The sequence below is a fragment of the Littorina saxatilis genome, linkage group LG5 (genome assembly GCF_037325665.1).
Source record: "Littorina saxatilis isolate snail1 linkage group LG5, US_GU_Lsax_2.0, whole genome shotgun sequence".
Classification (NCBI taxonomy): Eukaryota; Metazoa; Mollusca; class Gastropoda; order Littorinimorpha; family Littorinidae; genus Littorina; species Littorina saxatilis.
Window position 1 is genome coordinate 47,545,323 of NC_090249.1, and position 14,505 is coordinate 47,559,827.

Consider the following 14,505-nt stretch of genomic DNA (forward strand, 5'->3'; position numbering starts at 1 on the left):
ACAAGCTCTGAAAATTAAAAATATAAAAATTATGATTAAAATTAAATTTCCGAAATCGATTTAAAAACAATTTCATCGTATTCCTTGTCCGTTCCCGATTTCAAAAACATATAGAATATGATATGTTTGGGTTAAAAAGAATAGAGATATAGAAAAGCGTGCTATCCTCATCATCGCGGTCTCAGAGAACAACGACCGTCTCGATCTGTGTAAAATGTCATATTTTGGTCAAAAACGCAAATAAGATATAATACATGTAGTTCTCTTCAACATTACTCTGGTCTTTGTTGACCTGTGATGCTTGTACAGTGGAACCCCCTTTCAAGACCTTGAACAATCTGATAAAATCAGGTCTTTCTTCTTCTTCTTTTGCGTTCGTGGGCGGAAACTCTCATGTACACATGTATTTTGCACGAGTGGGTTTTTACGCTAATGACCGTTTTACCCCGCCATTTAGGCAGCCATACGCCGATTTTTGAGGATGCATGTTTGGTACTTTTCGTGTTTCAATAACCCACCAAACTCTGACATGGATTACAGGATCTTTTCGGTGCATACTTAGTCTTCTTTCATTTTCATTTTCATTTCATTTTCATTACTTTATTGTCCTGTCGCTGGGAAATTCGGGTCGCTTCCTCCCAGTGGAAAGCTAGCAGCAACGGAGTCGCGCTACCCAGGTGTCTGCGTGTTTAGGTGTATTCAGCCACCTGCACTTATGGCAGAATGACCAAGGTCTTTTACGTGCCATTGTGATGACACGGGGGTGGGACATGGCTTCCGTCTCTGGGTCTGCACATAAAGTTGACCCGTGTCCGTCCCGGCCCGAATTCGAACCTGCGACCTTCCGATCACAAGTCCAGTGCTCTACCATCTGAGCTACCGGGCCCCCGTGTACTGTACACACGACGGCGCTAGCAGGTCTGGACATAAGTTAACCTGAGAGATCAGAAAAATCTCCACGCGGCTGGGATTTGAACACTCAACCTTCTGCATAGGAGGTTGGCGTCTTATCCACTGAGCCATTTTGCCCTGTTACATCATATTTTGAAAAGGAGAGAGTCTTAAAATGGAGGTACATATACAGAGGTTGTGACCAGATATAGTCTGAGAAAACAGGGTATTAAAAGGGAGGGAGTCTTAATTCGGGGGGTCTTAAAAGGAGGTTCCACTGTACCACACTGAATGAAAGAGTAGACACCCATACACACATAATTATATGCACAAATATCACATGATTAAAGATACAATATCACACTCGAGCTGTCAGTAAAATACAGATTGATATAAATGTTTCCAATCAGTGGAAGATCAGTTCAATGACAAAAAAACGTTAATGATACATCAACATACTTACACAATCACATACCCAAATGAAATGCATACATCTGGTCCATAATCAGGATTATAACTGTACCTGTATCTTGTAAGTAAGATATTACTTGAATACAACACAAACTGCATCGTGCTCTCTCTCTCTCTCTCTCTCTCTCTCTCTCTCTCTCTCTCTCTCTCTCTCTCTCTCTCTCTCTCTCTCTCTCTCTCTCTCTCTCTCTCTCTCTCTCTCTCTCTCTCTCTCTCTCTCTCTCTCTCTCTCTCTCTCTCTCTCTCTCTCTCTCACAAACTGCATGGTGCTCCAAAGAAACATTATACAATATTTTAAGTCGCAGGGCAAGCAAAATCAATCTCAAATGAAGTCCAACAGACATATGCAATCGTAAAGTTAATGGACAAAAGTCAGCGTCCAACTGTGGTCTAGCCTGTCAACAGCATGTCGCTCTGGTCGCTTTGCTGTATTGTGGTCTGGTCGAACCATGCATAGTTATTCAAAATGGCCTTTTCCTCAGTATGTTACCAAGACAGTGAAAACAAAGTATTAAGACATCTGGCTCCAGCTCAACAAGGTTCTAAATCCTCGTCTCAGTTTAAAACTGTTCAGTTTCCATAAGTTTCCCAGCTGGATCTTCAAGAAAGTCGCGAACAAATTGTACCAGCAAGTGTTCAGACAGTAGGTCAGAGCGGCTGGGCTGTCCAATGGAAGACACACCTGTCTGGTCGGCAAGAGCTGTGTGGGCCAAGGTCACTGGTGGGTAAAATGCTGCTCTGCTGTGGTCGGTCCAGTAGAACAGACACAGCCTTGGGTACGTGCTCAGTTCGTCCCTGTCAACAGACTCTACACCCACAAACACACACCACAGAAGGCTGGTTTTAAATCTGGCTGCTGAAGACTTACATGCTGACCCCCGGAACCCAAATCCCACTTTAGATTTCTTGCCCCCAAGTTCAAAGAAGTATTTTAGTCTTGTTCTTGTTCCCTACAGCATAAAAAGCTTGAAGTCTGTTTCTGCAAAGCTCTCGTTCCCTGTTGCCCTGAGTGATTCCTTCCCTCTAATACATAAATGTTACATTTACAGTACGTTGAGCCAGTGGTCTTTTACCTCGCCAGCATCTCGTTAGCGAGTTTCATCGACGATTTTGAGAAAAAGTTCATTATTTGTATCATAAGTGTTTGTCTGTCTACTAAAAAGACCACTGGGTCGCAGTACAGTAAATGTAACAATTTGTTTTGTTAATAATCAAACGTTCCAATAACCCGCCATTCTTGTTGTTTGATTCTGAATTTTGGAAAGTCAGCAGTCAATCTGCTTTTGGAATTCTTGAGAAGATAAATATACTGACGTCCAAAAGAAACGCGAACAATATTATCTATCTTACAAATAATTTTTTTCTGGATTAACAAAAGTAGCGTTATTTTTGGCAGCCAGTATATCAAGACCGATGTCTGAGGAAGGTGTATTGTGAATTTTACCGCATCAGCGCACTTGCAATCCACGTAAAGCCCGAGTTAGCTGAGACATTTTTCTTGTGCAGTTCAGCTGCACGTGCAAGAAAAGCACAAAAGCTGATCAGTGAGTGGTGTTCACTGTCACTAGAGGATAAAAATGGCACAAAGTTACAGGTTTCATCAGTCCCTAATTCGACGCTGTCACCATGCCAAGACTCACTTCTGCTGAACGCGAGAGAGCCATTGGACGTCTGGAGGCTGGGGACACGCCGGAAGCCGTGGCTGCGACTTTCCAATGTCACATATCCACCATTTATCGTCTCCTGCAGCGGTTTGTGATAACTGGCTCTACTGCTGATGCCGAGCGAAGCGGCAGACCCCGAGTGACGACGCCAAGGCAAGATCGGCACATTTTCCGCAGCCATGTTGCACATCCCTTCAGAACAGCTGCAGAAACAGCCAGAACTGTTATAGGGACACACCAGGCACCCATTTCTAGGCAAACGGCCAGCCGGCGACTGCGCTTCAGGGGGCTGAGGAACTGCCGTCCAGCCAGGGGACCCGTCCTCACCGTGCGCCATAGACAGGCACGCCTGCATTGGGCGCAAGGCCACCTCAATTGGAACAATGTTCACTGGCAGAACGTGCTTTTCAGCGATGAAAGCCGTTTCTGCATTGACCATGCCGACGGGCGTGTTCGGGTATGGAGAAGAAGTGGTTACTGCTATGCTGACAACTGTGTCGTGGAGAACAACGCCTGGGGTGGGCCCAGGCTCATGTTGTGGGGCGCCATCGGCCACAACCAGGTGCTAGGTCCCGTCATCTTCCAAGGCCTGGGTCCTGGACCCGGCAACGGCGTAACAGCGTAGCGCTATATGGACCAGGAGCTGCACCCTCATGTGCTGCCCTTTTTTCAAGCCCATGGAAACTGGGTTTTCCAGCACGACAACGCGCGCCCCCACACCGCCAGGGCCACTCAGGATCTCCTGCACCGCTCAGGCATCCAGGTGATGCCTTGGCCAGCGTTATCTCCTGACATGAACCCTATTGAGCAATTTTGGGACTTGCTCCAGACACAGCTCAACAGGGTGGTCCCAAGGCCCACAACTGTCGCTGATCTTGATCGGGCCGTCCGGCAGGCCTGGACCAACATTCCCAGGCAAGCCAGCAACACGTTGGTCCGCTCAATGCACCGCCGATGCCAGGCCGTCATCGATGCTAATGGGGGCCACACACGCTATTGACTGTTCTGTTAAGCGCTAATAACGCATCGTCTCCGCAACGTTACTGTGTTATGGACCATAAGTCAGTGTTCTACTCTACCAAAAATTGGACATTAATAATGAAATTTGAATTTGTGTACGATTATTTTATTAGGCAATAAATGACACTAGACACTGTTTTTTCGCGTTTCTTTTGGACGTCAGTATACAAAACATATGCACAGCCTTAACATTCAGAAGATAAATACAAAACATATGCACAGCCTTAACATTCAGAAGTTAAATATAATACCTGCGCGCAGCTTGTTGTAGTTGCGAGGAACAAATTGGCCGGCCCAAGCAGCGTACATGTTGACGTCCAGACTGGCTACCACCACCTTCTGGTACAGGCTGTAGGCTACGTTCTGCACTACCTGTGGCACATCAAGATAACCTGGGTGTTTTATAAACTGGTACTGTACTTCTTGAAAAGTGAGAGTGCATGCCGCAAAAAGTTATCACTTTATGAGAAAACACACACACACACGGTCGTACGCACACACACACGCACACACTTACTCACACACACACTTACTCACACACACACTCAGGTATACACACACATAGCAAAATCAACACCTTCCCTCCATTCTTACATGTATACATGTACAGTGCTCACAAACCTTCAGAAAGTCTTCACTTGTGTCATGGTCCACAAAAGCCAGCAATACAGGCATGTTGTTTCCAAACAGAAAACTGCAACAAAAAGCAATTTCATACAGTCGAACCCCCAATTTAAGACTTCCTCCCTTTTAATCCCCTGTTTCCACAGATGTTCTGTTTGTAAAATCTGTTAATTTACACCTAATTTGAGACTCCCTCCTTTATAAGACCAGATTTTCACCGATTTTTGAAGGTCTTGAAAAGGGGTTCCACTGTATTCACAGTAAACATGGTGTTTTAGACAGAGAGAATTTTAGCACGTTTTTAAATACTGAATCGGCTTGAGATGAACTTAGGTGAACCAATATCGTGATAAATTGGGGAAAGTAGTTACAGACGGTCGGTCGTATGTCATAACAGAAATGGGGATGTAAAATAGAGGTTGGAAATACTAAGAAATAGAATGAAAAATAATCTATCGCAGAAAAATGGGTCGTACAATTGAGGGATTGCTTGGGGAGGTACCACTGTAGCAGCTCCACGAAGATACAACCAAATACCTACCTGCCCTTTGATGCACCAAAGTGCAAAGGGGAAACCACTCCCACTGAGATACAACCAAATACAGTCAAACCTGTCCATAACGACCACCCAAGGGACTGATCAAAAGTGGTCGTTACAGACAGGTGGTCGCTATGGGAAGGTGAATGATGTGGGACAAAACTAATTGGGACCTAACCCGGCCATGAATGGCACAAACACAAAATTTGGGAAATCTCACAATGAGACGTAAAAATGAGATAATTGACTCGGGCTTACTCATTGTGGGAGTGCAGAATGTCAGAAGTGAGAGGCGTGACTGGGAGACGCAGGTGATCACGAGTGAACTTCTCCAGGAACTGTGTGCACTGACCATGATCCTCTTCACACCTCTGTTTCTGCTGCAGGCCATAGCTGTCAACACACAAGTACAGACACTGATTCTTCTTCTTCTTCAGCGTTCCAGAATTTTCTGGTTACGTGTGAGCTTGTTTGCCCATTTGGGTTCCCCAAACAATACTCTGAGAACATAGTCAGCTTCACTCCGCTTTCGTTGAGTGGGCATGCTGGGTATTTTCGTGTTTCCATAACCCACCGAACTCCGACATGGATTACATGATCTTTTCCGTGCGCACTTGGTCTTGTGCTTGCGTGTACACACGAAGGGGGTTAAGTCACTAGCAGGTCTGCACATAAGTTGACCTGGGAGATCGGAAAAATCTCCACTCTTAACCCACCAGGCGGCACGACCGGGATTCGAACTCACGACCTCCCGATTAGGAGGCCGACATCTTACCACCATGCCACTGCGCCCGTCAGACACCGATTCAAAAAAGAGCCTCAAAAGCAATGACAATACATTATTTGTGACTTTCAAGATTACCACTGTATCAAGATTTGTAGGATATCTCGACACAACACACTTTGCAAACCGTTTGTAGCGGAATCTTTACTGTCTAAGAGAAGTTTGAAAACTTTTTGTCTTTGTGCTCAAGATCTCAAGGGTTTTAAAGTGCGACAACTTCGTAACATGGAAACCAAAGGTTGCGACATGGATTTGAACACTAACAATTATTTTTAACAAGAAGAGCAAACGCTCGATCGAGTCACTTTCGCAGTTCTGAATATTATATGAGGCATCAGATGGACAGGAAGAAATTGCTATTCACAACACAATGAGTCACGTTCACATAAAATTTGAGCCCGGTCACTTTTATAGTTTCCAAGAAAAGCCCAACGTTAAGTTGTGTGTTGCCGAACAGAAAAGGCTAGTTATCTCCCTTGTTTTTCTGATAACGTTCGTAAAAGGCTACAGATGTAAATACTTTGATGTAAAGAATAATCCTACAAAGTTTCAATCACATCCGATGAACTTTGTCAAAGATATAAAATGTCTAATTTTTCCTTTGACGCTGACCTGTGACCTTGAAAAAGGTCAAAGGTCAACGAAACCATCGTTAAAGTGTAGAGGTCATTGGAGGTCACGACTAAACAAAATATGAGCCCGATCGCTTTGATAGTTTCCGAGAAAAGTTTGTCAAAGATATAAAATGTCTAATTTTTCCTTTGACGCTGACCTGTGACCTTGAAAAAGGTCAAAGGTCAACGAAACCATCGTTAAAGTGTAGAGGTCATTGGAGGTCACGACTAAACAAAATATGAGCCCGATCGCTTTGATAGTTTCCGAGAAAAGTCCAACGTTAAGGTGGTGTCTACGGACGGCCGGCCGGTCGGCCGGACGGCCGGCCGGCCGGACAGACTAACACTGACCGATTACATAGAGTCACTTTTTCTCAAGTGACTCAAAAAAGGAAGACAAAAATGTATACTATGTTTTTTGTGTGCATGTCTGTATCATTATCAAACTTGAGTCTTAGTGAAAAAAATAAAGAGAATACATAGTAAACTTAGAAAAACAAATTATTGCGACAAATTCTGCACCCCAACTAAAGCATCAATTCCCGTGTCATTTCATTAAAACTTTCTATGCCATTTAAGGCATTCCACTTGACTATCTGGCACCATTTTCAGATCAAAGCTTTCTTTTACCAACCTCTGCAACCAGCTGTGATCACCGAACACTAAAGTTTTCTGGCACATACACTTACCTGTGATGCTGGTGAAACAAGTGGAGAGTACCGTCTGTTTCTTCCTCCAACAGAGCAGCCAGTGACTGTCCCAGACGCATTATGGTCACCTCAATTCCATCACGACGTCGAAACACCACCTGAAAATAAGGATTAAGGATTAGATAAAATACAGATTAGATTTCATATAGTTCTGGAAGATTACCCTCATGGAAATTCATGGCTGCTTTATCACTGGGAAAAGCGAGCTGCCATACAGTACAGCGCTACACATTTTTTTTTTCCGGCATGTGTGTGTTCATGTTTTCAAGCCCTGAGACTTTCGCTGTGCACTTGGGATCTTTATTGTACGCATGCTTGCTGAACACAGGGGTGTTCGGATACCAAGGAAAGTCTGCGCAAAGTTGACTCTGAGAAATAAACCCCTCGCCTAACGTGGGAATCGAACCCACGGCCATAGCAACAACTGGTTTCAAAGCCAGCGACACTACCGACTAAGCTATTTCCCCGCCCCAAGTCAAACAAACAAGCTGAGTGAGAAATCCTAATCTGAGTAAACAGTTGAACCATAAAAAAAAAAGAACATAATAAACAACAGGAAAAACAACATAATGTTACCATGGTTTAAAGTATGTGTGAGGTGTATCCATTCTGGCCGAGTAATGTTGATGGAGAAAACAAGAAAACAATCCAATAACTGTGAGCTATTTGCACAAACTAGTTTCAGAAAACAATGCAACGATTGTGAGCTAGTTGCACAAGTAAGATAAAGAAAGCAAGAAAAGAATCAAGTAATTGTGAAATATTAGCACAAAGGAGATGGCAAAAACAATCAAACAATTGTGAGCTATTTGCACAAAATAGATGGGGAAAACAAGGAAATAAATCAAATAATTGTGAGCTATTTGCACAAAGGAGATGGCAAAAACAAGAGAACAATCAAACGATTGTGAGCTATTTGCACAAAATAGATGGGGAAAACAAGGGGGGAAAAAAAAGGAAATAAATCAAATAATTGTGAACTGTTTGCATAAAACAGGTGGAGAAAGCAAGAAAACAATCAAATAATTGTGAGCTACCTGGGTGATGACAAAGTCAGTGCTACTGTTGTCAAACTGCGATGCAGGAACGTCAGGGCTGTGGGCAGTGTAACAGCTCGCCAGTCCAAAGAGACGTTCACAGGCAAGGCGAAAACAGCGGGTAGAGTAGAAGAAGCCCTTGTCCTTGTTAGGGGGCAGCGGCAGAAAGTTGGAGTCCCTTGGTACGACCGTCGCAACCAGCTGCACTGACTGACGCTGAAACATTACCACAAGTCAGGAACAAAAAACAAGAATTGTGGGTTATTGAAATGTTTCATTATTGACAAAACAAACCGTTACATTTACTAGTACGTCACAAATTGACGAAGATGGCATGATGAATAACGGACATGAAAGAACTTTACAAACAAGAGGGTTGCAGTCAGGCAAGATGAGCAAAAATCTAAAAACAGATGTACAGTGGAGTCCAGCTATAACGAACCTGGGTATAACGAAATCCCGCTTTTAACGAACTGCCATTGATTTCCTGGCAGACAGCCTTCTATTTCTTACTTGTTACTTTCCGGCTACAACGAACCTTTTGAACTCATTTGCATAACGAACCCCTCTTATAACAAACACGTTTTCATCGCCCCAGAGCCGTTTTGTCTCTAAAAGTCACAAGGCTACAATGAACTGATGTCAATAATTGTCTCCAAAGACAAAAATACACAAAAATACACAAACACAAGTGCACATCGCGTGATGAGCGAACTCTGAACAAACAGCGGGAGGTGCACGGAACAGCCACCGCCGCTGTGTTTTCACTATTCCAATCAGCTGCTAAGCTATGACTGTGCTCTAAAAAGTCACAAGGCTACAACGATCTGGTGTGAGGCGAGATCAAAGGCAGGTCCATTGTGATAGCTGGGTGGCCTTGTTTATAGACTCTGACCTTCTTCCCAGGGGTCATTGACCCAGTTTTAGCTATGAGAGGTGGTTCCCCTTTCATATGAGAGAGGAAACACTTCCTGCACCCGGGTCAGTGACGGAGTTTAACCTATGGGGAGTTTAACTTATGTGGCGGTCTCTTTGATGTCTTGAGGAAACTTGGCCAGGGTAGTACATGCACCAGAACTGGTGGACACCATAAAATCGGAGATTGATCAGAATGTACATGTACATGCTTTTACAGACTTTTTAAATTTTACTTCTAAAATTGTGTAAAGTGAACATTTGAACTATGCCTCTATGGATTATATTATGAAGCTGTTGAAAACATGCAGAGATTGTACTCTCCAAGAAAAGATCGATGGGACGATCATTTGAAGGTGAGTGGGAAAACTTGTCTTAAGGCCATTTAGGGTTGAAAACTCTACAGCGAATTACTGATATAACGAACTAAAATGTATCTCCCTTGAGATTCGTTGTACCCGGACTCCACTGTACTTCTGCGTTCATGGGCTGAAACTCCCTTGCAAGAGTGGGTTTTTACGTGTATGACCGTTTTAACCCCCAGCATTTAGGCAGCCATATGCCTCTTTGGGGGGAATAGAGCCTTTTATTCGCTGTCAGAGAAATGAAGTGACCTGAAAGTCAGACTCTTGTGTAGTTTTCAACCACAAGACGGGGGCTGTATTCTTTTACAAAAGAGTGCTTCCGGTCAAACAGAAAGCTGAAACCATATCGCCTCAGCAGTTCACACATCGCCGCAAGTAAACCGATTTCCTTCTATGTTTGTGGTCAAAATTTTGGATTAACGGAATTTCCATCACATTATTTTTTCAATTGACGGAAATCCATCAATTGACGGGCTAGTTTCATCCATGTCAGATAGTAGTTGTGTTTTAGAAGTTGTTAGACGGTTCTCTCCGCATAATTTACTATTTGCATGGTGTCTGCATTGACATCAACCACACAAAGAATGCCACATATTCATATAACTCTCTCTGTCCACCCTACCTCAGTCCAGCTTGGTTGACTGAAGTACAAAGGCGTGACAGCATGGCTAGAAACACGTTTGATCCATTTCATGATAGCTGGCACCTGTACATAAACACACAACATTCCTCCACAATTACACTCTTCTTCTGCGTTAATGAGTTGAAACTAAAATAAGTGCTGGTGTATTTGTACCACTAAGCACACAAGGATAGCCACATGCATGCACGCACACACACACGCAGACACATACAAGCATGTACATACGATCACACTACCACACACACAATCACACACACACACGATTACACACACTCATGCACACACACATAAACACATGCACACAAACACTAACCCACACACATTAACACACACACACACACACACACACACACACACACACACACACACACACACACACACACACACACACACACACACAGTAAGTTCTACATGCATACACTTACTGCGATAACACACACACACAAACACACGCGCTCACACACACACACACTACCGTGATAACACCATGGTAGTCCTGTCTGATCGAGCGCTGACTGCTATCGTCCAGCGGGCGTCCCCGGGAGCACCGTAGTCCAGCTGCATTGTGGGAGCGAAAGGCCAGCACAGTCGGGAAACCTCTAACATGATGCTTCTCGCATAGCTCAGGTGTAACACTGCAGTTCACAAGGCCGACAGAGCAGCTGTCTGCAAAATAAAGGAATTTCTGCATTGTGGGAACAGAAGGCCAGGATGATAGGTAAGTCAACAACATGGGTGAGACGTTTCACTGCAGTTCACAAGACCCAGAAAGAAGTTGTCTGCAACATAATGGATTTTGCAGTTTCTCTCAGGTTCATTGCTCTCTTTCTGTGCATTTCTAGTCACCAACTGAGAGATGAAGATGTTGCAGAGTACGTGTTCTCTGGAAAAGGGAGGCAAGTTGAACTGCATTACTAATAATAATAATAATGCAAACTTTTATAGCGCTATTCTAGAAAAATGTCTACTCTTAGCGCTTTACAATACATACATCGACCAAGCATACTATACACGCACAGGCAAAGAAACCGACCAAACATAACCAACAAACTATACATGCACAGGCAAAGAAAACGACCAAACATACAATACACGCACAGGCAAAGATAACGACCAAACATAAACAAACATACTATGACCAATCATAACCAACATACTATACGCGCGCAGGCAAAGAGAACAATCAGCACATGTAATAATTACTGACAACTAATGATGCAGGCATACAATGACAATCCAATACACAGCCTAGGCACAAGAACCACATAAGGCTACTGTATAAAAACGTGTCAACAATACTATTAACACACACACAAACAGTGCTGACACAAAGCGCAGAAAATATATATACACGTTATTTTAGGCACTAGGTAGGGGGTGAGGTGGGGCGGGATGGGGTGGGTGGGGAGATGCTGGAGGGAAAATCACTTGCGCTGAAAGAGGTGTGTTTTGAGATTTGTCTTGAATGTAGTGAGAGAATCTGTGTGTCTGAGAGGCAGAGGTAATCTATTCCAGGTCACAGGGGCTTGATAGGCGAAGGACCTCTCGCCACATGTCTTTGTTTGCACTGTGGGGAGTTGGAAGAGTCGAGTGTCGGCGGCGGAGCGAAGCTGACGAGAGGGGGTGTAGAGATTGAGGAGTTCTGAGAAGTATTCTGGGGCAGAACCAGAAACGACGGCAAAAGAAAGAGAGGAGAGTTTGTATTCGATCCTTTTAGTGATAGGCAGCCAGTGTAGAGAGTGAAGAAGGGGTGTGGCGTGTTCATACTTGGAAGATTTGAAGACCAGGCGGGCAGCGTTATTTTGGATCCTTTGAAGTCTATCTAAAAGGTACTTGGGGAGACCGGCCAGAAGAGAATTGCAATAATCTATCTTTGAGAGGACTAAAGAACACACTAACGTTTTGGTTGCATCGGTGGTGAGGTAGTGACGGACTGAACTAATCTTGCGCAGCTCTAGATAGGCGGACTTGCAGATGTTAGAGATGTGTTTTTGGAAAGAGAGAGTTGGATCGAGAGTGACGCCAAGGCTGCGGACAGACGGAGAGAAAGAGATAGGTAGTTCGTTGACAGTGAGAGAGGCAGGAAGAGAAGGGTGATTGAGAAATTTCTTGGGACAGGCCAGCATAACTTCGGTTTTGTCACTATTTAACTGGAGTTTGTTTAAAGACATCCAATCACTGAGGTCCGCAATGCAATCCTGTGTCCGAGATACCAGAACGTCAACTTCAGCAAGAGGGGCAGACTGATGAAGCTGTGTATCATCAGCGAAACTCTCGTGCGACAACGCATGGCGACTGATAACATCGGACACAGGGGAGGCATATAGAACGAAAAGTATGGGGCCAAGCACGGACCCTTGCGGGACACCGTACTGGAGAGCTGAAGGTTGAGATTTGATGCCGTTGACACAAACGGTCTGCGTCCGGTTAGTAAGGTACGAACAAACCCAGGAAAGGGCCAGATAAATAACTGTAGTTATCAACAGAATGTGAAAGAAAAGCTTGCATGACACGCGTTGTCAACATCAGAAAGAGGCAAATGGAGCGATGATTGTCAGACTTAGTAAGTTCTTAAAAAACAAAAATAAATTAATTTCTAGCTCTCGACTCTTCATCGAGACATTATAAGATGTTTGATGGGTTGTTGACAGACAAGCCTTTTTGTCGGTCCGAGGGGGAGCATATCGTCTTTTGTTTCATATAAACAAAAGTCGATATGCCCCCCGAGGACCGACAAAAACGCTGGTCTGTCAACAAACCACCAAACATCGTTGTCAATATAACACTTACCTCGACAGTACTATTCTTGCACATTATCTATTATAGGCCGAAAAAATTGGACAAAACGCTGAGTGGGTACAATTATCTCCCATAACCATGCGCCACCGTGGATCCCAAGCACTGTCCGAGTGCTTCCCCCTTACAGGATGTAGGTGGCGCGTCCTCTTTCTTTTTTCGCGCGTGTCAGACCGGCTGTGTTTCTGCTACGCTCCCGGATTATTTTGGACTAAGAGGCTCCTTTTCTGTGTGGACTATCACCTGTTGGATTATTGTGTGTTATTCCACTTCTGGCTTGAGGCTACGTTGTGTTTCCTTCAACTTGTGCCTCCGTTTTTGTGTGGCGGACTCGGCGTGCCTCCCGTCCTACTTCGTGGTGACCGGTCGTCTGCTTCTCGTTTCGCCGCATTCACTTGAGTATTGACCTAAATTTTCTTTGAATTTTGTTAATTCTCGGTCTTTAAGGGTACGTACAGGGCGAGGTAGGATGTCTCGTCCTGTTTTGGGCTCTGGTTCTACGGAACCAGAGTCTGCCGGGGGCAACCCTTCTCCGGGCGCCCAGCGTCATGTTTTACGCACGGAGAAGGGGATCTTTCGGCGCTCCGACTCTCCCTCCCCAAACGCTTTGCGTTTGCGGCGAGGGAGGGCGGAGAAAGCCTGTTTGAGCAAGCTCAATGCGAGCTTGCTCAAACAGGCTGGGCTTGAGCCTGGGACTTCGGGCGGGGCTGCGCCGTCGAAGGTTCGGGGAAGGTCGAGGGGAAAGAAAAAGCTTCTTTCTCCTTCTCCTTCAGTGGAACAGGCTTCCCCCCCTTCGACGCCGTTGTCCGGCCCTCAGTCTCAGGCTTCAGCTCCTCCCGGTTTCAAGCCTGGGGGGAAGGTTTCCTTCTCCCCCCTGGCTCGAATCCGGGGGCAGGTCGATTCCCAACCCTCTTTGGGGGTTGGTGAATCCGATCTAGGGGCTACTGGAGAGACTCAGGTTTTGACAGCCAACGGCCATACCACGTTGAAAACACCGGTTCTCGTCCGACCACCGAAGTTAAGCAACGTCGGGCCCGGTTAGTACTTGGATGGGTGACCGCCTGGGAACACCGGGTGCAGTTGGCATTAAAATCTTTCTTTTTCCGGTGCCTCTCCTGTGCCCTCCTCGGTTTCCACCGCTGTGGAAGCCAGGAGGGACACGGGTCCTCCTCTGAACTCCCTCGCTGGGTCGTCTGCTGCTGTTTTGACAGTAGTTTCGGCCTCCTGGGGGGGGAGATCGGAGGAGATGACGGGGTCTCTGAATTCCCTCCCCGCTGGGGTTGGGATGCGAATTGACCCCGTTCAGGGCGGTCCTGTGGGGGCAGGGGTTTCAGGCTTCGTGCCTACGACCACTGCTACTACGGTTCCCTCTGACGTCCGTGTGACTGGTGGCTGTCCCTCTTGAAACGCTCCGGCCGACTAGTTACTGGACG

General features: G+C 45.2%; 1 protein-coding gene and 1 non-coding gene across 2 annotated transcripts; one reads left to right on the top strand and one right to left on the bottom strand.

Annotated features, from left to right (window-relative positions):
• Nucleotides 1–99: 99 nt before the first annotated feature.
• LOC138967300 (uncharacterized) lies at nt 100–10,942 on the bottom strand (the record flags this gene model as incomplete). The annotated part of the gene is given in 8 exon segments (XM_070339830.1): nt 100–2,170; nt 4,298–4,418; nt 4,668–4,740; nt 5,467–5,601; nt 7,296–7,414; nt 8,354–8,569; nt 10,256–10,339; nt 10,752–10,942. Coding segments are annotated over 8 exon segments (1,187 nt in total), but the record flags the coding sequence as incomplete, so codon positions are not given.
• A 3,097-nt stretch (nt 10,943–14,039) lies between these two features.
• Nucleotides 14,040–14,158, top strand: LOC138967880 (5S ribosomal RNA). Its single transcript, XR_011456057.1, has one exon. It is a non-coding gene; the product is annotated as a 5S ribosomal RNA (ribosomal RNA).
• Nucleotides 14,159–14,505: the final 347 nt, after the last annotated feature.